This window comes from Phyllopteryx taeniolatus, chromosome 2 (genome assembly GCF_024500385.1).
Source record: "Phyllopteryx taeniolatus isolate TA_2022b chromosome 2, UOR_Ptae_1.2, whole genome shotgun sequence".
Classification (NCBI taxonomy): Eukaryota; Metazoa; Chordata; class Actinopteri; order Syngnathiformes; family Syngnathidae; genus Phyllopteryx; species Phyllopteryx taeniolatus.
In genome coordinates, this window is record NC_084503.1 from 29,511,410 (window position 1) to 29,536,075 (window position 24,666).

At 43.9% G+C, this 24,666-nt stretch overlaps 1 protein-coding gene across 1 annotated transcript; it reads right to left on the minus strand.

Annotated features, from left to right (window-relative positions):
* Positions 1-5,476: 5,476 nt before the first annotated feature.
* On the minus strand, positions 5,477-24,237 carry chrnb4 (cholinergic receptor, nicotinic, beta 4 (neuronal)). The gene is given in 7 exon segments (XM_061765662.1): positions 5,477-6,599; positions 13,805-14,655; positions 14,658-14,830; positions 15,527-15,636; positions 16,144-16,413; positions 23,502-23,654; positions 23,759-24,237. Coding segments are annotated over 5 exon segments (1,329 nt in total). The 5' UTR covers positions 16,171-16,413; positions 23,502-23,654; positions 23,759-24,237; the 3' UTR covers positions 5,477-6,431.
* Between the last annotated feature and the right edge of the window lie 429 nt (positions 24,238-24,666).

Genomic DNA, 24,666 nt, shown 5'->3' on the forward strand with positions numbered 1-24,666 from the left:
TTAATTAATTAATTATTATTTTGGAGGATATATATACAGGGTGATTGAAAAGTAACTCCCTATTTTAAAATACTTAAATTTATTCAATTATAAATTATATATATATTATGTTGTAATATTTTTCTCTATTTATTTTGTGTATGTTCCATGATTAAAGGACCAAGTCTATCTACCAAACCAACGCCTTTGGAAGAACTTGAAGGGCGAATACGAGAAGTTATGTCTTCCATCCCACAAGACTTCCTTGTGAAATCAGTTAATACGGTTCACAGGCGGCTTGAGAAACTGGTGGCAAATGCTGGCGCCCATATCGAATTTTAAATAAAACTCCATGCAATACACTTTCTACTCATGTTAATTTCTTGTAAGAGTTATAGTTCAGAAATAAATTACAAGTACTTAAAAAAGTACTTATTCGAGGCATGGCATTTATTAGAGTGGAGGAGATTACTTGTGGCTATATAGGAGTGTAGGAGTATCGTGCACAACTCCATCCATCCATACATTTTTTTGTACCACTTATCCTCATTAGGGTGGCGGGCATGCTGGAGCCTATCCCAGCTGACTTTGGGCGAGAGGCGGGGTACACCCTGAACTGGTCGCCAGTCAGTCGCAGGGCACATAACAACAAACAACCATTCGCACTCACATTCACACCTATGGGCAATTTAGAGTTTTCAATTAACCTAACATGCAGGTTTTGGGGATGTGGGAGGAAAGCGGAGTACCCGGAGAAAACCCACACAGGCACGGAGAGAACATACCAAACTCCACACAGGTGAGGCCGGATTTGAACCCGGGTCCTCAGAACTGTGAAGCAGACGTGCTAACCAGTGGGTCACAAGAAAAAAATGAAAACCACACCCTTAAAAAAAAAAATGCTCATAGGGGGAAAAGGCCTCTCTTTGGGGATATGCATTAATTTGGAGTATTTATAGTTTTGAGAGCGGCACAGTGGTCGACTGGTTAGAGCGTCAGCCTCACAGTTCTGAGGACCGGGGTTCAATCCCCGGCCCTGCCTGTGTGTAGTTTGCATGTTCTCCTCGTGCCTGTGTGGGTTTTCTCCGGGCACTCCGGTTTCCTCCCACATCCCAAAAACATGCATTAATTGGAGACTCTAAATTGGCGGTAGGCATGACTGTGAGTGCGAATGGTTGTTTGTTTGTATGTGCCCTGTGATTGGCTGGCAACCAGTTCAGGGTGTACCCCGCCTCCTGCCCGATGATAGCTGGGATAGGCTCCAGCACGCCCGGGACCCTTGTGAGGAGAAGCGGCTCAGAAAATGGATGGATGCATAGTTTTGAGAGTGCAGATTTGTTTTCTAAAAAAATAATAATAATTTGATTTAAGACCACATTGTTTGAAAAGAATGTCAACCTTTCAACATGATAGGCAATAAAACTTAGCAGCTCATAAGATAAAGACAATGGAAGCAATGCTAAGTTTCAATTGACCCTATTAGAGTGTTGTGAGGATTCATTTAAAAATATGTCCGTTATTGTGGTTTTCACCATCTTGTTTCCCCGAATAAACGCTCCACTTTTCCTCCTGCCAGAATGATTTTCCATGTTATCCTTCAGCCAGACGAACGAGCAGTCAGTTAGAAAAATTTAGAGGCGTCCACTGAGATAAAATGGGGAACTGCCATATGGAATCTCTGCTGCTGATGCCGGACCCTTGAGAAAATATTGCTCCACCATATAAATGTTTTGTGAGGTTATGTGCGTTTGTCTTTGTTAAGGCCTCATCTAAATGGTGGTTCATTGTGTCCAACCTATCCTATCCGTCACAGTCTAATAAAGCGTATCATCAAATGTATCTCATCCTAGTAGTTAATGACTCCAGGGCTTGCTGACATGTACCCTGATTTTAACGACACAACCTGTCAGGCAGGACAGCAAAGTGATCTGCAAAATTTTTTTATGTGGAATTAAAGTTCATTTAAAAAAATTAAAAAACAAAAAAAACCTGGAGTCTGATCGCGCTCTTGTGATGAGGCTTTGGCAAAATGGGCAACAGTCTACAGAATCTCTTAATGAGCACACTCAGCACCATTTAAAGAGCAGTGAATGTGTGTCTGCTCTATTTTAAATACTAGACTGTAGTGTAGCAATGTGTTAAAAGATCACTTCTGATTAGGGTTAGGGCGATAAATTGATTTTATCAATTAATGTTAGGTTATTGCTCGGGACGATTTTCGACAACGGTGTTTAAATAAAGTTTTGACAAAGGGGACCCTTTTTTTCAAGAGGAAGCACTTATTTACACGTAAACTGTCATAACAAATTTAACGTTAATGCTGAGGGAATGTTTAAAAGTTTATTTGGTATCAGGCAGTGTCGTGAAAGGAAAAAAGGAGGCTTATATTTGGGGGTAGACATTTATTTGTGATGAATGAGACTGATATGATAGACATACCACAGATAATTCAATAGGTAGGGTAAGGCTTTTATTAAGAGAGGCCTTTATATATATATATATATATATACACATATTTAAATTCAATCACGATATTTTATAATCATATTAAAAACATTAAAAATTAAATATGAAATAGTATTTGTTCACACCAAACAAAATGATGAGGCTTTGCTTACAAAATAATCAGTCGGTGTTACTCTTCTGGTTAGCCAGGGTTCAAATGTATGACTGAGCCACGGCCTCTTTTAGAGGCCGCAATTTGAAGAAATACCCTAACTGAAAATGCAAAACAATACAGCATTTTAAGACTTTATTTACAATTTCTTATCCAACTCGTAGGGACAGGATTTTTTAATACCGACGTACAGGCAAGAACTTAAATGCGCGAAGCCTACAGGGAAAACAGTGAAAAAGTGGACCAATGAAGCAAAGATGGAACTTCAAAGCTGTTTAGACTGCACAGGCTGGAGTGTCTTTGAAAATTCGGCTGGCAGCCTGGATGGACACTGTCACATCCAATATCAGTTTCTATGAAGAGGTTTGTGTACCAACAAAGCCATTTCACATATTCAACAACAACAAGCCGTGGTTCACTGCCAAACTTAAGCAGCTTCGCCAAGCTAAGGAGGACGCATATCAGAGGGGGGAAAGGGCCCTGTATAATCGTGCTAGAAACCAGCTGACTAAAGAAATTAACATTGCAAAGAGGAACTATGCAGCAAAGTTGGAAAAACAGTTTAGCGCTAACTAAATCAGTCTGGCAAGCATTCCATTCGCTGACAAATTACAAGCGACGATCCCCCCAAGCTGAGAACAATAGCACACTAGCCAACGACTTGAATACATTCTACTGCAGATTTGAAAAGGACACTTTCACACCCCACACCCACCCAGCCGCACCACCGACCACAATCACTCCACCGACTTCTGCGTTAACCATCCGCGAACAGGATGTGAGACGCATCTTCAAACAACAAAAGATTAACAAAGCGGCAGGCCCAGACCATGTGTCCCCATCCTGCCTCAAAGTCTGCACGGACCAGCTCGCTCCAGTCTTCACACAGATATTCTATAGATCTCTGGAACTGTGCGAAGTACCATCCTGTTTCGAACGCTCCACTATCATTCTACTCCCCAAGAAACCTACAATCTCGGGTCTAAATGACTACAGGCCTGTCACCTTGACATCTGTGGTCATGAAGTCATTTGAACGTCTCGTGCTGGACCACCTTAAGAACGTCACAGGTCCCCTGCTAGACCCCCTGCAGTTTGCCTACCTGAGCGAACTGGTCTACGGATGATGCAGTTAACATGGGACTGCACTTCATCCTAGAACACCTCGACAGTACAGGGACCTACGCGAGGATCCTGTTCGTGGACTTCAGCTCAGCGTTCAACACCATCATCCCTGAACTCCTTTCATCCAAGCTCCTCCAGCTCAGCGTCTCACCTGCCATCTGCCAGTGAATTTACAGCTTTCTGACGGGCAGGACACAGCAGGTGAGGCTGGGGGAGGCCACCTCATCCACACGCAGCATCAGCACTGGGGCGCCCCAAGGTTGTGTCCTCTCTCCGCTGCTCTTCTCTCTCGCCACAAACGACTGCACCTCAGCGCACCCGACTGTCAAACTCCTGAAGTTTGCAGATGACACCACTGTCATCGGCCTCATCAAGGACGGTGACGAGTCTGCATATCGACAGGAAGTGGAGCTGCTGGAGCTGTGGTGCGGCCGACACAACCTGGAGCTGAACGCGCTCAAGACTGTAGAGATGATTGTGGACTTCAGGAGGCATCCTTCGCCACAGCTGCACCTTCACGTTGTCCAGCTGCCTTGTGTCAACCGTTGAGACCTTCAAGTTCCTGGGAATTACAGTCTCTCAGGACCTGAAGTGGGCGAGCAACATCAACGCCGTCCTCAAAAAGGCCCAGCAGAGGATGTACTTCCTGCGGCTTCTGAGAAAGCACGGTCTGCCACAGGAGCTGCTGAGGCAGTTCTACACAGCGGTCATCGAATTAGTCCTGTGTTCTTCCATCACAGTCTGGTTTGGTGCTGCTACAAAAAAGGACAAACTCTGACTGCAACGGACATTCAAAACTGCTGAAAGGATTGTCGGTATCCCCCTACCAATCCTTGAGGACTTGCACGCTGCCAGAACTAAGACAAGAGCGTGTAAAATCCTCTCGGACCCTCCAAATCCTGGTCACCAGCTCTTCCAGCTCCTTCCCTGAGGTAGGCGCTACCGATCAATGCAAACTAGAACTAGCAGACATTCCAACAGCTTCTTCCCTCTTGCAATCAACTTCTTAAATACCTAACCTGCAATTCATTACAACATGCTGGCAATTTTTTGACTTGAGTTTGTTGTCACATTTCTGTGGGGCCAATTATACATTATTCGTGCACTCAGTGTAGTAGTCTCGCCACGCAGCACTATTTGCATATCTGTTGTTGACCAATACTGGCTACTCATGCCAGAGTAGCATCTGCTCCATTTGCACACTGATTGAGGAGTATCTGCAACATTTGCACAATCAACATTGTCCCAAATTATCGCACTACTCTCGGCGTCCTTTGCACAATGGTCATTGCACCAGACTATTGCAATATTAGTCATTCGAACTGCTCTAAGTGCTAGAGGACACTGCATCTTTTTGCAAAATTGTCAAAAAAAAAAAAAAAAAATGTACCAGATAACTAGCACCCCTTTATTGCTCAGTGACTGTTTTTCTCAATGTCTTCATATCTCAAAAGTGTTCTCTGTCAATTGACTGTCTGTTGCCGTATTAGAGCGGCTCCAACTACCGGAGAAAAATTCCTTGTGTGTTTTTTGGACATACTTGGGAAATAAAGATGATTCTGATTCTGATTGTACATGAACTCACATTTTAATATAGCCATTCATTCTGTCTACTTGTTAGCCTGTTGAGTGTCACAATGACTGTAAGCTTTGACTTAGCATAGTGACTGACAACCATTCGTACTCAGATTCACACTTTCTTTGTCCAAGGATCTTGACATGTTTTTACAAGTTACTATTCAAGAAAAGCATCATTTGTATGAGAAAAGTAGTATTAAATAACTTTTTTAAAGTGTTTTAACCAAACTGAATGGCCATCAGGCTATGAAGGACGCTTTGCAAGGGATTCATTTAAGGCTAAACCAGTTAGCTCCCGCCCAGAAAATTCCGCTTCGTTTTGTAGCATCGTGAGGCAGAGGTGAGTGTTGGTATGCAAACAGACTGGTCCTAGAGCAAATAATGCTAATGAATGTAGCATTTTCTTCTTTTTGGGGGGGAGTGGAATAGAGGTAGCTACTGTCACATTCTGGTTTCATGCTAACTCCTACAGAGTTGGATTGGAAAATACATGCTACACTTATAATTCTTCAGATTTCAAAACAATTTCTCTCATAAGAAATTCTACAAATACAAACTGGGGCTTTGACGTTCTTCATTTTTTAACATGCTTAGTGGTCATACAAGTGTAAAAAGAAGTTCACCGCAGTTTTATGTAAAAACAAGAAAAAAATGAAAAAACACTCCCTTTGATAAGTTTGATAACAAATCATAAGTTTGATAACAAACTACTTACTTCACATACCTTCTGATGTACTGCTCAGTGGACCATCACTATTCGCGGGGAATCGTGATCAGGCCGGACCACGAATGGCAAAAATCCGTGGATAACTTTTTTTTACCCCCCAAAAATGCTTGAATAAGCGGGGCTAATCCATTAAGCGTTGTTGGGATTGCTTCCCCTCAAGAAAGAAAAACAAAAATAAGGGGGAAAAAAAATCAGCAAATAGGTGAATCTAGTATGCGGCGATACATTGCATACTGTATTCTTCTCATAACACCCCTTGTTAAGGCTGGTCCTTTTTTGGGGGTGTCGCAAAAAAAAAAAAAAAGCAGACAAAAAAGCAAATCACACACGAGTTAAACATCAACCCCTGTTTTTATGAAAATTTGCAATGCCTTTTCCCCCAACAAAGATGCTAAAAAAACTCTGATCAAATGTGAGGCTTCTCGGAGGTGGGCTGCTGGTGTTGGTGAACCACCTGACTTTGGAAGAGGGGCTGGAGGAACAGGCCCAGGGTGCCCACCATGCACACAATGACAAAGATCCACAGGAACATGCGATCCACCACCATGGCCACATACTTCCAGTCTTCAATCACCTGCAAACACAAACGAGGTGAATGTGTATTTTTTTTTTTTTTTTTTTAAAGCCGTCCTGTTCAGGTGCATGGCCATGCAGAATTGTGGCTCTGTAAGCCTTTTGTGCTGGAAAAGTTTTGCTGTGCAACAGGGGAGTTTGAAATACTCCCTTGCTTATTTTTTAATTATTCTGATGTTTATTGAAAATGCAGCCAGACAGAAAATGGTTTTATGGGACAGACAGAGGGACAGAATGGACAAGGGGAATAGGGGTGCGGACCACAGCATAGTTAGACAGTGTAGATATTTGACCACAAGTAACGTTACAAAAGTCAAATCGTGTTCTTCTTTGTGGACAGGCGGGGACATGCAACAACTAACCAATAGGACAAGATGAGAAAGGATAGAAAAGGGCAGGGCAGGAAAGGATGGTGAAAATGAGCAAAGCTGTGCTACTGATGAGTGGTGCAGTGGGATGCTTTTATAGTATCTCAACACCTGTAAGAACTAGACTTTACACCGATCTGATCGGCTTGATCGGTATCGGCCGATAATTAGCATTTTATGCTGATCGGCCGATAGGCTTTCATGTCATAATTCGGCGATCCGATCAATGACGTCATCAATCGGTTCCGCAAAAGACATTTACCGTCTTCATCACCGTCGCATATGAATCCAAAAGCTAGTTTATTTTTAGCCTTGTCACGTGTCTTGTGGCGTAGTACTGTAACTATCTGACGGCCAATAAAGTTTCATCAATCTTGTCAGTGAAAAAACACGTTGGTGTGAGACTATTTTACGTTGTCTCTGACAAACAACACGTAAGTTATTTACAGTCTGTGCACAACTGAAGTGCCGTATTTTCACGACCATAAGACGCACTTAAAAGTCTTAAATTTTCTCCAAAATGGACAGGGCGCCTTATAATGCGGCGCGCCTTATGTGTGCACCGAGTTCCAACATCTATAAATGTTGTTGTGATGAGCGGGCCGCTTGAATTTTTGTTTTATTTTTTTAGCATTTCCTGCCGACACGCTGCTTACACAGAGGAAAAGCGGACGTGGCTGAGGACAGGGGAAGGTTGCGTGAAGTAAGACGCTAAAGCTACGCCCCCAGTAGGTATATAGCGCCGGGGTGTTTATTTATTTATTTATTTTTTAAACCGCTTGACTGACTGGGATCATTTCCGGGGTGTGCATTGTGCGAAACAACATCGGTTTGGCTAAGGACCCCCGAAAATGTCACCTACGAAGAGACACGCTTACGAAGCACAGTATAAACTGCAAGCCATCAGTTATGCGGAGGAACATGAGAGTCGAGCAGCCGCAAGAGAATTCAAGATCAACGCAATCCATGGTTCGCAAGTGGAGGAAGCAGGAAAACGAACTTCGGCAATCTAAGAAGACGAAGCTGAGTTTCCGCGGAAAAAAAAGAAAAACAAAACGCGGAAACAAGGCGAGGTGGCCCGAGTTGGAAGACCAACTCGAGCAATGGATTAATGAGCAACGAACAGCCGGGAGAAGCGTCTCTACAGTCACCATTCGACTGAGATCAATAACTCGGAGCATGCCATCATTCCGGGAGGCTTGACGAACCGCTGGACATCCGTGTAAACAGGGCGTTCAAAGTGAAGTGAGCGGCGTGGTAGCCATGGATGACAGATGGCGAACACAGCAAATAAGACTAGGAGGCAGCGCCGGGCGAGTTACGCCACAATTTGTGAATGGATTGTGGATGCTTTGGCTAACGTGTCTGCTTGCACTAATGTTTGAGCTTTCGCACGGCAACGAGACTTTCTCGAACCTGCCGTGTTTGATTAAGAACTTGCCCAGCTGTTCATTTCGGATACAGAAGATGAGGACTTTGATGGATTTGTGGATGAGGATTGATAAGAAAAAATAACGTGAGTACATTGTAAAATATTTCAATAAAGTACAACCGAACTCAGTTTTGCTCCTGCTGCCTTTTTAAAAACATTGTTTTAGCGTTCATGCATGCTACCGTATGTTTTAAGCTAGAGTATGTTTTACCATGCCTGCGCCCAATAATGCGGTGCGCCTTATGTATGTGTTAAATACAGAAATAGACCCCGTAACTGAGACTGCGCCTTTTAATAAGGTGCGCCCTATGGTCGTGAAAATACAGTACGTCGTGGGGAACGTCATCTAAATCCTTCAACACAACAAATTTGATCGGGCACCTGAAGAATGTACACAGGGAGGAGCATGCCGCGTTCAAGCAATGCAACATGGGGGAAAAAAAAAAAAAAACGGACACACACTCTGGACAACACCCGCCCATATAGCTGGGACAGTGAGAAAGTTAGAGTAAGCATGTCATTAATTATTAATGAACGGACACCATATCAAATGCATGTTAGTCAACTGACTTGCTGAGCCGGCACGTTGAGGAAGGGTGGGCCCGGCCCCCTCCACCCGCCAGTGAGCCCATCCTGTGGGGGACCCAGCCAGGGAGAGGCTACCCACTCCCCAGGACCCAGGGCGGTACCCCCAGCCCAACCGAAGAGCCCCGACCAGTTCCAAAGGGAGGGGCAAGGGTACTGGACCACCAACCCCAACGCCCATTACGCCCCACCGCTGCCACCACCCTTGACCCTCCCGGAGAGCATGGGGGCATCAACCACCAACAGGGCCTAACGTAGGAGCCAGGTGCCACCAGAAAAAAAGTCACAGTCCACCAAAAGCAAGGTCATGTCAACCGCCTGCCATGAGCAATGAGAGGCGAGGGCACCAGGCGAGGGGAAAGGAAGGCGGGGACTGACTGGGGGGGCAAGCCCCAGGAGTTAAGCCAAGAGAAATGTGAATATCCACCACCCACCCTATTACTATGGTTACCAGGTCCCCTGACATTATCCCAGTACAATGATCGTGAGTGGTGGGGTGTTGTACATTAAAATTGGGATGAGGCGCGATCGTCACAGGCAATAACGACCCGCTACCGTCACCCCCACCCAGGCCAACTAGCTCCCCAAAGGATGTGCGAATGTATGTGGTCCATTAAAAATTTGCGGTGGAAAGGCATGGTGGGCCAGAGAGCAGGCCGGAGTGCTGGAACACCAGGTCGAGTGTCCTCCCAAGCCCAACACTGCCCTCCCCTCTCTGACGGGTGTATGATGCAGTAAAACTGGGGTGAACGTTTAACGACTAAATTGTGAATTGGATCTCAAACTGGTGGTGTGATAGGAGGAAACAGTATATCATACAGACCGGATCGTCACAGTTTTATGTTCTCCATAAAGCTGCCCCACCATTGACCCTTCCACCCCATTTTCCATCCTGTCCTTGGTTGATTTTGGAAGCGCTTTTTCCTCACAGCTTCCCTCCCCCTGTCGTATTGATTCGTCAGCAGTGAATCACCAGGCGTCTGCCTTCAATTTGGCAGGTCACAGACACTTCTTAAGGTTAGTGGTGGTCCTATGTCAAGGGGGGTCAGGGAATGTAGAGTACCAGCAGACATGGTTTTGGTCCCAGTTGATTGGGATTGGAAAAGATCGAAAGGATATGGAACACTAATCCCCCGCATCAACCAAAATGTTAATTTCATTGCTGTTCTTCCTTCAAATTGTACAGTTCATCCAGTTAGCAACAGCGCATTTTCTGATAACTCTGGGGTTTTAACTGTCGTGTAATTTAGAAGGATAAACAATGCACCCATGCCAATTCACAATCCAGCCGCAAATTCTTCTGTAGAACAAACAACTAGCACTGAAAAACTCCCCTACTAACACCTCTTTTAGCGTTCATGCATGCTACCGTATGTTTTAAGCTAGAGTATGTTTTACCATGCCTGCGCCCAATAATGCGGTGCGCCTTATGTATGTGATAAATACAGAAATAGACCCCGTAACTGAGACTGCGCCTTTTAATACGGTGCGCCCTATGGTCGTGAAAATACAGTACGTCGTGGGGAACGTCATCTAAATCCTTCAACACAACAAATTTGATCAGGCACCTGAAAAATGTACACAAGGAGGAGCATGCCGCCTTCAAGCAATGCAACATGGGGAAAAAAAAAAAAAAACGGACACACACTCTGGACAACACCCGCCCATATAGCTGGGACAGTGAGAAAGTTAGAGTAAGCATGTCATTAATTATTAATGAACGGACACCATATCAAATGCATGTTAGTCAACTGACTTGCTGAGCCGGCACGTTGAGGAAGGGTGGGCCCGGCCCCCTCCACCCGCCAGTGAGCCCATCCTGTGGGGGACCCAGCCAGGGAGAGGCTACCCACTCCCCAGGACCCAGGGCGGTACCCCCAGCCCAACCGAAGAGCCCCGACCAGTTCCAAAGGGAGGGGCAAGGGTACTGGACCACCAACCCCAACGCCCATTACGCCCCACCGCTGCCACCACCCTTGACCCTCCCGGAGAGCATGGGGGCATCAACCACCAACAGGGCCTAACGTAGGAGCCAGGTGCCACCAGAAAAAAAGTCACAGTCCACCAAAAGCAAGGTCATGTCAACCGCCTGCCATGAGCAATGAGAGGCGAGGGCACCAGGCGAGGGGAAAGGAAGGCGGGGACTGACTGGGGGGGCAAGCCCCAGGAGTTAAGCCAAGAGAAATGTGAATATCCACCATCCACCCTATTACTATGGTTACCAGGTCCCCTGACATTATCCCAGTACAATGATCGTGAGTGGTGGGGTGTTGTACATTAAAATTGGGATGAGGCGCGATCGTCACAGGCAATAACGACCCGCTACCGTCACCCCCACCCAGGCCAACTAGCTCCCCAAAGGATGTGCGAATGTATGTGGTCCATTAAAAATTTGCGGTGGAAAGGCATGGTGGGCCAGAGAGCAGGCCGGAGTGCTGGAACACCAGGTCGAGTGTCCTCCCAAGCCCAACACTGCCCTCCCCTCTCTGACGGGTGTATGATGCAGTAAAACTGGGGTGAACGTTTAACGACTAAATTGTGAATTGGATCTCAAACTGGTGGTGTGATAGGAGGAAACAGTATATCATACAGACCGGATCGTCACAGTTTTATGATCTCCATAAAGCTGCCCCACCATTGACCCTTCCACCCCATTTTCCATCCTGTCCTTGGTTGATTTTGGAAGCGCTTTTTCCTCACAGCTTCCCTCCCCCTGTCGTATTGATTCGTCAGCAGTGAATCACCAGGCGTCTGCCTTCAATTTGGCAGGTCACAGACACTTCTTAAGGTTAGTGGTGGTCCTATGTCAAGGGGGGTCAGGGAATGTAGAGTACCAGCAGACATGGTTTTGGTCCCAGTTGATTGGGATTGGAAAAGATCGAAAGGATATGGAACACTAATCCCCCGCATCAACCAAAATGTTAATTTCATTGCTGTTCTTCCTTCAAATTGTACAGTTCATCCAGTTAGCAACAGCGCATTTTCTGATAACTCTGGGGTTTTAACTGTCGTGTAATTTAGAAGGATAAACAATGCACCCATGCCAATTCACAATCCAGCCGCAAATTCTTCTGTAGAACAAACAACTAGCACTGAAAAACTCCCCTACTAACACCTCTTTTAGCGTTCATGCATGCTACCGTATGTTTTAAGCTAGAGTATGTTTTACCATGCCTGCGCCCAATAATGCGGTGCGCCTTATGTATGTGATAAATACAGAAATAGACCCCGTAACTGAGACTGCGCCTTTTAATACGGTGCGCCCTATGGTCGTGAAAATACAGTACGTCGTGGGGAACGTCATCTAAATCCTTCAACACAACAAATTTGATCAGGCACCTGAAAAATGTACACAAGGAGGAGCATGCCGCCTTCAAGCAATGCAACATGGGGAAAAAAAAAAAAAAACGGACACACACTCTGGACAACACCCGCCCATATAGCTGGGACAGTGAGAAAGTTAGAGTAAGCATGTCATTAATTATTAATGAACGGACACCATATCAAATGCATGTTAGTCAACTGACTTGCTGAGCCGGCACGTTGAGGAAGGGTGGGCCCGGCCCCCTCCACCCGCCAGTGAGCCCATCCTGTGGGGGACCCAGCCAGGGAGAGGCTACCCACTCCCCAGGACCCAGGGCGGTACCCCCAGCCCAACCGAAGAGCCCCGACCAGTTCCAAAGGGAGGGGCAAGGGTACTGGACCACCAACCAATCCAGCCGCAAATTCTTCTGTAGAACAAACAACTAGCACTGAAAAACTCCCCTACTAACACCTCTTCGTATAGATAGGTTTAGATCAGTTTTGGCAGTGGTGAAAGTTGTTGATCAGCTGCTAACAGCTCAATTGAGAAAATCTTTATATTATATATAAATTATATTATTTATATAATATATTTATAATATATTTATATTATTACGTATACATGGTGTATATATACATACATGGTGTGCATATATATATATATATATATATATATATATATACATACATGGTGTGTGTGTATATATATATATATATATATATATATATATATATATATATAAAAACACCATGCTTCATTACACCACGGTACGTTACGGTCCGTGTGTGTATATATATATATATATATATATATATATATACACACACACCATGTATGTATATATATATATATAGACACACACACACACACACATATATATAGGCGGCACGTGGACGACTGGTTAGAGCGTCAGCCTCACAGTTCTTAGGACCTGGGTTCAATTCCCAGCCCCGCCTGTGTGGAGTTTGCATGTTCTCCCCGTGCCTGCGTGGGTTTTTTCCGGGAACTCCGGAAAAACATGCATTAATTGGAGACTCTAAATTGCCCGTAGGTGTGAATGTGAGTGCGAATGGTTGTTTGTTTGTATGTGCCCTGCGATTGGCTGGCAACCAGTTCAGGGTGTACCCCGCCTCCTGCCCGATGATAGCTGGGATAGGCTCCAGCACACCCGCAACCCTAGTGAGGAAAAGCGGCTCAGAAAATGGATGGATGGATATACATACACACACACACCACACTATGCTTCGTTGTGCCACGCCATGCTACAGTAATGCCACGCTATGATTCAAATCTTCAGACCCTGATCAGACTTGTGCTTCCTGTCATGTAAGCACATCTTTGAATCATATTTAACTACGCTATGTTACAATGTACTACACTGCAATGATCTATGCTGAGATGTGCTATGCTCTCCACAGTGTACCACTGTGACTGGCACTCCAACAAAACACTGCTGAACTTTGGAACGGCTCAGGTCGGACATTTCAGGATGCAATCACTGAAAGCCTTATACTTACACTTTGATCGTCATCATCCGCTATCATGTGGTCTGCGACAAAGCGCACCCCGTTCATCGCCTCCTGGACATCGGCAGATAAATCTGAATTGCTTCTAAGATGGCGGTCCTGCGTGCAGGCAAAATCACTGGGAAGGCAGTCTGTGGATCGCCAATCGCCCGTCCTGTTGGGGTGGCTAAAGCCCGGAGTAGGGATTGTACTTTTATGTCCTTCTGTGGAGAAAGACATTCTGGGGAAACTAGTTTTGGATGTGATGGGGTAACCCAAGCCCAGAATTGTCCTCCCTGATCGGAGGCAACGCTGTTGTCGTATCCTCTGACGTGCAGAGTTATTGTGAGGGCGTCTTATGAACAGCAAGGCCGGCAGTTTGACCAGAAAGATGATCTTGACCCAGTGTGGCATGTTGTGTGTGCTGGGGGAGCGGTGATGAACGTTAAGCACGCACACGCTGGTGATGATGGAGAAGGTCACCAGCACCATGGTGAACATCAGGTACTTGCCGATCAGCGGCACCTCCAGGGAGGTCGGGGGGACGATCTTAGAGATCAGGAGCAGGAAAACGGTGAGGGCCAACAAGACGGAAATGCATAGGGTCATCTTTTCGCCACAGTCTGAGGGCAGGTAGAAAACCAAAATGGCGAGTGAGGTAATCAGCACACATGGAATGATCAGGTTGATGGTGTAGAAAAGGGGCTTCCTCTTGATGATAAAGTCATATGTGAGGTCCACGTAGGTGGGATCCAGGGGGTTGACCGTCCGCCGGCCAGGTAGCGCCAGGATGTCCCACTCACCACTGGGCGTGAAGTCGTCAATGCTGGCCCCCTCCGTTTTCAAGATCAGGTCAATCTCGTGTGGTCGTAGGTCCATGAGCGGAACTTGAGTGTGCAGTTTTGCTGGTCGAAGGGGAAATGCTTGACCTCAATCTTGCAGGCACTCTTATAGATGGCAGGGGGAAGCCAGTTAATGCTGCCATTGGAGAGCACAATAACGTTGGTGAAGACCGTTACCTCGTAGGTCCCATCGGCACTATGGGAAGACAAAGAAATGATCAAATTCAGATGTGATGTCAGGACTTAGGTAAGGCTGAAAATTAATCTTACGTGTTTTGGGGTCATGGGGCCTCATGGGGATCAGGAACAATTGGGTGTTTAGTATCTTGCTAACGAATACTTCAACATCCACAACTTTTGGTTTGAAGAAACACTACTCTATTACCTGAGCCAAGTCACCTGAAAGGGTAAAGAATAGTTTTTGGGGATCATTCTCACGCTACGGAAAGGCCACAAACTTTTTGTTTCTGTGAGGAAACAGTGCTAACTGTATTGCCACCCAAAACTTAACATCACTGTTTTGTCTTGTAGCCCCAAGGACCCTATTTACTGAATTTATGGTTGGTTCAAAATGAACCGCTCTTTATGATTCAGTGAAACCGCATTAAGTCTTAACTGCCTTGCAATCCAGCCACACGTCTACTCTGTAACCAGTGCACCACAGACTCTGCTCTAGTGGACCTTATTTGAACATGGGTCTCAGAGTGGAAGTCTTTGCATGTTCCACAGACACAGATCCGTTTGTTTGTGTGAGACAGGACCTAATTTCAGCAAGGATTAAAAAAAAATTGTAAAGTTTACTGTATTTTTTATCCTTTAGGTATTCTGTTATTGAGACACCCAGAAATTGCTTTAAGTTGTGAAAACAAATTCTCCTTCAAGTGCTACTAACTTGTTATAGAGGACGATATCAGGCAGCCAGACGTGTCTGGAGGGGATACGCAGCTTGTCGATGCCTTCGTACTTGGCAGGGTCCCACGATAACCTGTAATCCACCCAGTGCTGCAAGGGATAAGGAGAGTAAGTCTGATCTTCCAATTGAGACACCTTATTATCGGTGAATAACAATAGTATGTAGAAGCAGTAGGCTACTCTTGAAAGGGTAGGAATAGGCACGCATTAAGGCAGGGGTGTCAAACTCATTTTTGTCACGGGCCACATCGTAGTTAGGACTTCCCTCTGAGGCCCGTTATGAACCCATAAAAAAGAATTACCATCTCATATATCCACAACAAATTGATGGATAACTAGTTTTGAAATCAGAAGCCTCTAAAAACTTGTCAAAAACATTTCAACTCTTACTAAACTTCTTTTAAAAGGGGGATTGGTAACAAAAACATTATTACAAGTGAAGACAATTTGCAATTTTTATATTTTCGCAAAAAACATGAATTTGACACATGATTTGCTTTTGCAGGCCACATAAAATTATGTGGCGGGCCAGATGTGGTCCCCGGGCCACCAGTTTGACACCTGTGCATTAAGGTAAAGGTTGTTCATTTTATTTACCTGAGTCAGCCAGACATTGGTGGTCATGAACTGTTCCCTTTCATTCTTGAAATGATAACAGAAGAAATAACAATAAAGGTGTAAATAGTTTCCATGTGTTTAGACTATTTTAACCAATACGTACTACGCTTATTAGCTGTGCCAGAGACACTTGAAGCTTCACGGTGACCCTCTCGGACTGACTGACTGCAGGGCGGATGAGCGGATTGTAGCGATGTTCCCCTAGCAACCAGTTAATAAGGCGCTCCTCGGAGTCAGCACCACCACAGCCTGGATAAACAGTTTGCTTTAAAAACACTGTACATACAGGTAGTAAAAAAATAGCACCTCAGATGTGTACAATTATAAAGAAACCCCACTGAAATGGTAAAGTAAAATTTGAGAAAAAAAGTGACAAAGTTACAGGAATAAAGTCATGTTAACCATTTATCCACTTTCTATCGCGCTCTTCTTCATTAAGAGTTGCAGGGGAGTTGAAGGACAAACCCCTGAAATGGTTAACAGCCAATCACAGTAAAATTATAATTCTGTATTACAAGAAAGTTGAGATGCGACAAGACTAACGTGGTAATAGCAATTATTTTTCTTCCTGAATGGCAATGACCTATGGGGTCCCTCAAGGGTCAGTTCTTGGACCCTTCCTGTTCAGCCTGTATGTGCTACCCTTGGGTCAAATTCTTCAGAACTTGAATGTTGACTATCATAGCGATCCAGATGACACACAGTTATATCTTGCAGTGTCTCCAGATGACAACAGTTCAATTGAGGTGTTGTGTCACTGTCTAAAATAGATAAATAACAAAACCATTACAAAGTTTGGAAGCGGAACACACCATGATCATTGGGGCGTCAAGCCATATTTTATATCTGAAAGGTCACAGTTGAGGACTTTCTCAAGTTAGCCACAGTATAAATTCTACTCCAATTAGAGAGTTTGGCAGTGAGATAGCTAATGCGAAATGGGCTTAATTTGTGAGAAAACTGTGATAAAAACACTATTTACTACTGCTACCCTTGGGTCAAATACTTCAGAACTTTAATTTTGACTACCATAGCTATGCAGATGACACACAGTTATATCTAGCAGTGTCTCCAGGGGCCTCATGTACAAAAGGTGCGTACGCACAAAAACGTGGCGTCCGTTCTTTTTCACGGCAAAGTTCAGATGTATCAAGAGTGACATGACCGTGGAAATGTGTGGTGCCTCACGCCAACTGCACGGACGGCTGGCGTACGCACGTTTCTGCAGCTTTTGGTGCTTTGGCGACACTTAGAGGTGATGCTGGGAAACTGTTCTCATAAATCTGCACATCAGAGACACATGGACAATTAACACTGATGAACAATTCATGCCCGGCAACATTTGATTTCAACAATGCAATTGAGGCAAGGACTCAGAATTCATTTGTTAACCAGTGTATTTAATGAACCACTGATATTTGTGAGGACACCTATTAATTGATCGAGGCGATCATTTATGCCGCCTATGCCCTCACAATCGCTTCATGACTCCAGCACATGCACTGAAAAAAAAAGTCCTTTGAATTTACTTCATTTGAACATGTCCATCGGTTGCACATGATTAAAATGTGTTTAAATTGACATAATTTACCCCTCTTCTCCTAAAAAAAAACCATGATTTTTTGTCAGTGTGCGTGTCCTCTCCTGTGTTTTAAAATAATAAATTGAGTAATCAAAAAGGAGTCAAAGTTTTTGATATCCTCTTTGATATGCTGATGTGCTTCTATTTGAATTCAAAAGAGTTATTACAAATACCACACATACAACATTTACGCATGAACCTTTATCTCACAGGGCTGAGTGTAGGTTACTGTATGAACACATTTGTTATGAGTTCTAAAAAATACATGGTATTAACCTTGTGGGGTGATGTTAAATATATTGTAGAAGTTATCATTTATTTGCTTAGCTTGCATTAGTATTATGGACGATTTTGAGAAAGGAAGATGTCTCGACTTCAAGAAGATGACTCAGCAGGAATCATCCGATAGAAGGGCGCCTTGACCAAGGACATGGCCGGGGACGTGGCCGGTGTTGGTCTCATGTCTTCACCTTGAAACCCTCCCCTTAGTGTGTTGTGTCTTGTAGCTTAGTATGTTATGTCTTGTAAAACCTCCCTATTTCAAATAAATGCAAGAGCGACGGGAGAGATTGTTTAGAGCGTGATGAGAGGCTGTAATCTGAACAATCTCCCATAGGCCCTCCTCATGAGCAAAAGAAACCAGCGTCTTCATTCCTTTTGTGTCTATTTTTATAGGTGTTGGGTGAGATAGATCCAACAGGTGATCATAGTCAGCCACGTCCTCCCATCACCCCTGAGAGAGCAGCGTCACCCACGATCGCAGCGATTCTCTTCTCGAACAGGGTGAGGCCCTCTGCGCCGGTTCTTCCGCCTTTTTTGGGCCACACTTTGGCAGTGGGCAGCTGTCCTCCGCTTCACAGCCACCTTAATCTTCTTTTTTAGTTCAGCATGTGCGCGCTATTCTGTCTCCACAGCATCGACAGCCGCACACACGCTGTCCCATTCGCTCCTCTTTCGTGTTGTTAACGCCGGAGGACAGCGTGCCAAAGAGGATTTTCTTGCGTGCCTCCACTTCATTGAGCAACTTCACATTCAGAAAAAATATTTTTCTTCATTTCCTTGCTCATTTTCCTTTTTTTCTGATCATGCAGAGATCGGCATCTCAGGTGCAGGGTTCATTTAAATATGATTTGCATATTTAAATATGGGCGTGGACAGGGAGGAGTCGTCTACTCCAACGTGCACTCATTTCCACGTTGATTGGGATGTACGAAGAAAATGTGCTTGGATTCATGCGTACACACAGATTCATACAGTTGGATATTTTTGTGCGTGTGACATTTTCTGTATTTGAGCGTACGCCATGTTTCAGTTGGAAATCCACGCAAGTCTTTGTACATGAGGCCCCTGGTCTGCATGGCACATGCAAGCCTTCACTCTGGATATATTCTTCAGATGGTAGAAGGCAGTTTCAGGAATTGATTTGATATGACTGTTGAAAGTCAGGTCGGAATCTATTGGCACACCAAGGTTTCGGACTTGGTCTTTGATTTTTTTTAAAAGGAGTGACTCCAGGTATTTACTAACAGCAATTCTTTTCTTTATTGCCAAAAACAAATATCTCAGTTTTGTTAGGTTTAATTGAAGAAATTTTTGGCTCATCCAGTTAGTTATTTATCGGTTCTAGACAGTGACACAACACCTGAATTGAAGTGTAGTCATCTGGAGACACTGCTAGATATAACTGTGTGTCATCTGCATAGCTATGATAGTCAAAATTAAAGTTTCACCCAAGGGTAGCAATCGTAAATAGCAAATATTTGAATAAGTGTTTTCATCACAGTTTTCTCACAAATTAAGCCCATTTCCCATTAGCTAGCTCACTGACAAACTCTCTAATTGGAGTAGAATTGCTACTGTGCAGAACTTGAGAAAGTCATCAAATGTGACCTTTCAGATAGAAAATATGGCTTGACGCCCCAATGATCATGGTGTTGTTCCACTTCCAAACTTTGGAATGGTTTTCTTGTTGTTGTGGAGTCACACTGTAAGTCATTAGCGAGCCAAACACCACCGTCTGTCTAATGGCTCCATGCACGCTAGCGCATCTGATCCTTCTGTGTTCTGGCTGGGATGCCCGACATGACCTTGCGCCCCCCATGGGCACCCCTGCTGCTTTGGTTAGCAGATGGCATGTTTTCAAAGCTCTCGGGGGGTCACAATCAAACAAGGCAACAGGCAAACCCGCCTGAACTTGCAATTTGAGCCATTGTGTGCATTATTAGTGTATTTTTTTTTATTTGTAAAAGTGTTGATTGAAAGCGTGGTCAGGCATGGTTAATACAATATTGGGGTGCACCCGTGTACATTTGATAAGGTTGTGCAAATAAGCTCATTGGGGAGAAAATGTGATGAGTTGTGTGTGACACACTGTGTGACTACACTTTTTTTAATATACAGTACTGTACATATAGTCATCATATACAATAAGAGGTTGGTAGGAACGCACTACACTTACTCGGTTACATTGACTGAAGTAGCATTTTGGATGAATTGTACTTGTCACAGTTGTTTTAATGCAGCGTACATTTTACTTTTACTCCAGTATTTATGTCAAGAAGAAACTGTACTTTTACTCTATTACAATGATCTACATGCTGCTCACTACTTTTATTTATCAATTATTGCTTATTCATCTTTTTTTTTCTGTGTACGATCTGTTTAGACTACGACTTACACAATGGACGCTGTTTGCTCCAATCCAACGTAACCCCTAGTGACGTTTAACTCCAGTTCACCAATCAAACAATACAAGACGGTCACATGACTGCACACATCTTCTATTGGGCTTCACGGGCATATGTATAAAAACGAAATACGCCAGCCCGGCTAAACGACGTGCTTACGTGGCGGCCATGTTGGGAAGGTCGTCGTTCACATAGAACGCAATGGCGCGTGACTGTGTTTACATTTCAGACGACAAAAACAACAGCTTTCATGCCTTGTATTATGTGCCTGGCACTGTCTGCCCAAACATGGATATTCCAGCCCACTTCTAAATTGAGAAGAAGAAGTTGAGTTGCGGTAGGTTTCAAATGTTATTGTTGTTAAATTGGCTGTGCATATTAGCCCACATTAGCCCTATTTTATGGTCCTAAGTAACTGTAAAACATGCATCTTTTGGAGTACGTGCTAATCTCGCTCACGTATGCATGTACACGCGCACACTACAGACACATACACACACACATTCACATTTGATTCAGTTGTAGTTCAGTTTTAGTTGTATTTTATTTTAGGTTCATGCTCTGACAAATCAAAAGTTACTCAGTACTTGAGTAGTTTTTTTCACTGCATACCTTCTTACGCTTACTCAAGTCATTTTTGCGAGGACTATTTTTTACTTTTACTTGAGTCATATTACTTTCAAGTAACAGTACGCTTACTTGAGTATAATATTTGGCTAGTCTACCCACCTCTGTATACAATGCTGCAGACTGTTCTTGCTGTTGGTCACATTCACATCTTCACTAAATCAGAATTAGTAATTGATCTCATGCCAAGATCCAAACTGTGGTGCGTGATGGCCCTGTGCACACGATTAAAAGTGTAATGGAGATGTTGTAATACTTTTTCAGATACATCTATACTGGAGTGTTGTTGGGATTTTTTTCAGAGGGTGTGTGCCGGGTAGAGAGGGTGTGCGCCAACATGTTGAAGGAGGTGCGTGGCTTCAAAAGTTTGGAGGAAAATCCACTCTAATGATCATATCATCAAATGCACTTTTATTGTTTTTACATGATACATTAACACCGATTAACTTATTTTTGTACTTGTATTATACTCCTTGTTTTTTACAGTTTATAGTCAACATATTTTTATTTTTTACTCAAAGCATTCATTCGGACAGTAATGTAATAGCAACATTTCGCCTTCATTTCTGACTATGTTGACTCAATTTAGCCCGTTAGCTTAGCCTAGCTGCCACACTGTTAACATTCACGACAACGACCGAGGCGGTGCTAAATGTGTCTCCTTTTGTGAAGAATGGGTAACCCCACATTGTTGTTACTGGAATGGTGTACGTATGCTTATGCGAGCTTTTCGTTCATGTGGTTTGTAATCAATCCATTCCTGAAAGCACATTGTTAAGTTCTGTGTCGTCAAAGAAAAATCAAAGCTGCGCCTGTGTTAGCTCTGCTAACTTTCTCCTTTATTTTGTATTTTCCACCCTTTTTTACCACTTAGTATTCAATTTGCATCGTGCTGAAACCTTTGCACTAGAACAGCGTTTTAGCTATGATATGTTTGGGGTGGCGTATCGGGGCTCGCTGTTACGTGCACCTGATTAAGGATGACACCAAACATGGAGCTGGCCGGCATCCCTTCAGGAGATACGGAGAGGGACGAAAGCCGCTGATGAAGTGAAAAAAACGTGAGCGAGAGGACTAAATGCGACAGCACATTTGAACCTTTCTTTCCACTGACCCTCATGGGGCCTGCAGCCAACGAGAGTGACATCATGCACGCTGTCATCGAAGTTACAATTCACCCCCGGTGCCCTCATATTGGTTTGTGGAGACATCACTGATGTTCCTCTCTCTGTTCTACTAACAACTTGATATAACCTGTTGGATTATGAAACGAGAGGGAATAAAACTCTGAAACTTCCACAATTACATACATCTTGAGAGCCCCAACAGGCCGCTGGCAGAACAGCAGGTGACCCACATAGAACTGTGACAATTTGGTCAAAGACACAGAGGAGGTGCTACAGGAGTTTGTTTTTTTATGAAATGTTTTTTAATTAGAAGACAATATTTTATTTAGTTATTTATTATTGCTATTATTATTACTTTTATTGTTGTTATTATTACAATATTGTGTTTTATGTTCGATCTCAATTAAGTACAGCAAGTTATTTCAGCTGTGGTTGTTTTTTTAAAGCGCTCTAGCAAGTGCTCTCTCGAGTTGAGTTGAGTTGAGTTGAGTTGAGAATAATGAGTCCAACGACATTATTGTGCCATGAGAGATCATCAAGTGAGCTGCGCAAAATTATCCAATTTCACTTAATTGGACTGAAAATTCTGCGATTGGCTGGTGACCAGTTCAGGGTGTACCCCGCCTCTCGCCCAGAGTCAACTGGGATAGGCTACAAAGAATTTATCTTTATTCATCTATCTATGCGGCACGGTGGCCGACTGGTTAGAGCGTCAGCCTCACAGTTCTGAGGACCCGGGTTCAATCACCGGTCCCGCCTGTGTGGAGTTTGCATGTTCTCCCCGTGCCTGCGTGGGTTTTCTCCGGGTACTCCGGTTTCCTCCCACATCCCAAAAACATGCATGAATTGGAGACTCTAAATTGCCCGTAGGCATGACTGTGAGTGCGAATGGTTGTTTGTTCCTATGTGCCCTGCGATTGGCTGGCAACCAGTTCAGGGTGTACCCCGCCTCCTGCCCGATGACAGCTGGGATAGGCTCCAGCACGCCCGCGACCCTAGTGAGGAGAAGCGGCTCAGAAAATGGATGGATGGATGGATCATCTATCTATGCCAGTGACATATCGTGATATTGGTGGTGTGTCTTGAAATTTTGGCTCAGTAAAGATTGGGAAGCACTGCAACAGAACATACTTGAAGTATACTGTGCTGATATTTGCATGTACCATATTGTGCAAAGGTCTTGGGGCCAGCACAACAGTAAATTAGTGAGAAGTGCAAGTTATAATAGATCTATTGACTAATAATGGAGTCATTTCAGTCCGTACACACAGATATATATATATATATATATATATTGAGCTTCATAGGTCTTACCATGTATTAACGTGAGCACACAAGCGACGATAGCGAGCGTAGACGTCATTTTCCCGGCACCATGCGCTCAGCGGGACGAGGGAGACGGGGACGCCTCAGAGCAGCGCTCCTTTGGCCGGGAAAGCCGCAGCCGGCGCACCGGACACGGAGCTCCTGTCGGTAAACAAAGTCAACGGCCCAAAAAGTGTTACAAGCTGCTCCATGGTGATGGAACTGCTGCAAAAATAACAAAACCCAAAAAGATTAGCGTTGTTTACTTGAGTGGGTGCTCGTTCATCACTCCATCCAGCAGGGGGAGGCTCAGACGACGTGTCCGCTCTGGAGGCGTCTCGGGCGGCTAGTGAGCCCCCAAGACCTGCCCAGCTTCTATTTAGACTGGAGCTCTCATGACATGTACACGGGTGTCATTTCGGAGCATTTCGAAGTGAAACTTTTTCATGCATGCTTCCACTCTGCAGTCAAAGACACAAGTCTATTTGCTGAAGTGCAGTATGGTCGAATCACCCATTTCTGACACACACACTCGTTTTAGTATTTTATTCAAAAGTCTTGCTTACCACAAGCTTTATTGTTGTATGAAGCCATTTTGGCAATACTAACTAGTACAGCAGGTCAAAGACACACCATTTTAGAAGCAGGTTTTTTTTCACCTGTGTTCTTTATTTGTACTTTCTATGTTAAGTACTTAACATACGGTATACGTACTGTATAATGGTGTGTTTTAATTTGTATTCATTTTATTTAGCCTTTATTTATCCAGGTAAGGCAATTGAGAACAAATTCTCGTCTGCAATGCAGACCTGGCAGCAGGCAGCAGGGTAAAACGAAACAAAATAAAAGCAACTACAAATAAGTACAAGAAAAAAACAAACACATATACAACAAAATGTACATTGTGATATAGTTACATATTTACATAATACATTGCACTTAGCATATAAAAGGTTCATAACAGGCTAAAAACAAACGGTGTCCTGGTATTGCACTGAAACACTGATCTAGTGCAACAGTGAGATGAATCAGCTTTTTCTCCTCGGTTATAGAGCTAGAGAGTTATAGAGATTATAGAAAATATAAATATATAATGTGTGTTTAATACTGTACTGTTTTTATCATTTTGATCATTTCTGGTTGTTTCCTAAATATTTGTAGTTTATTTCTATTT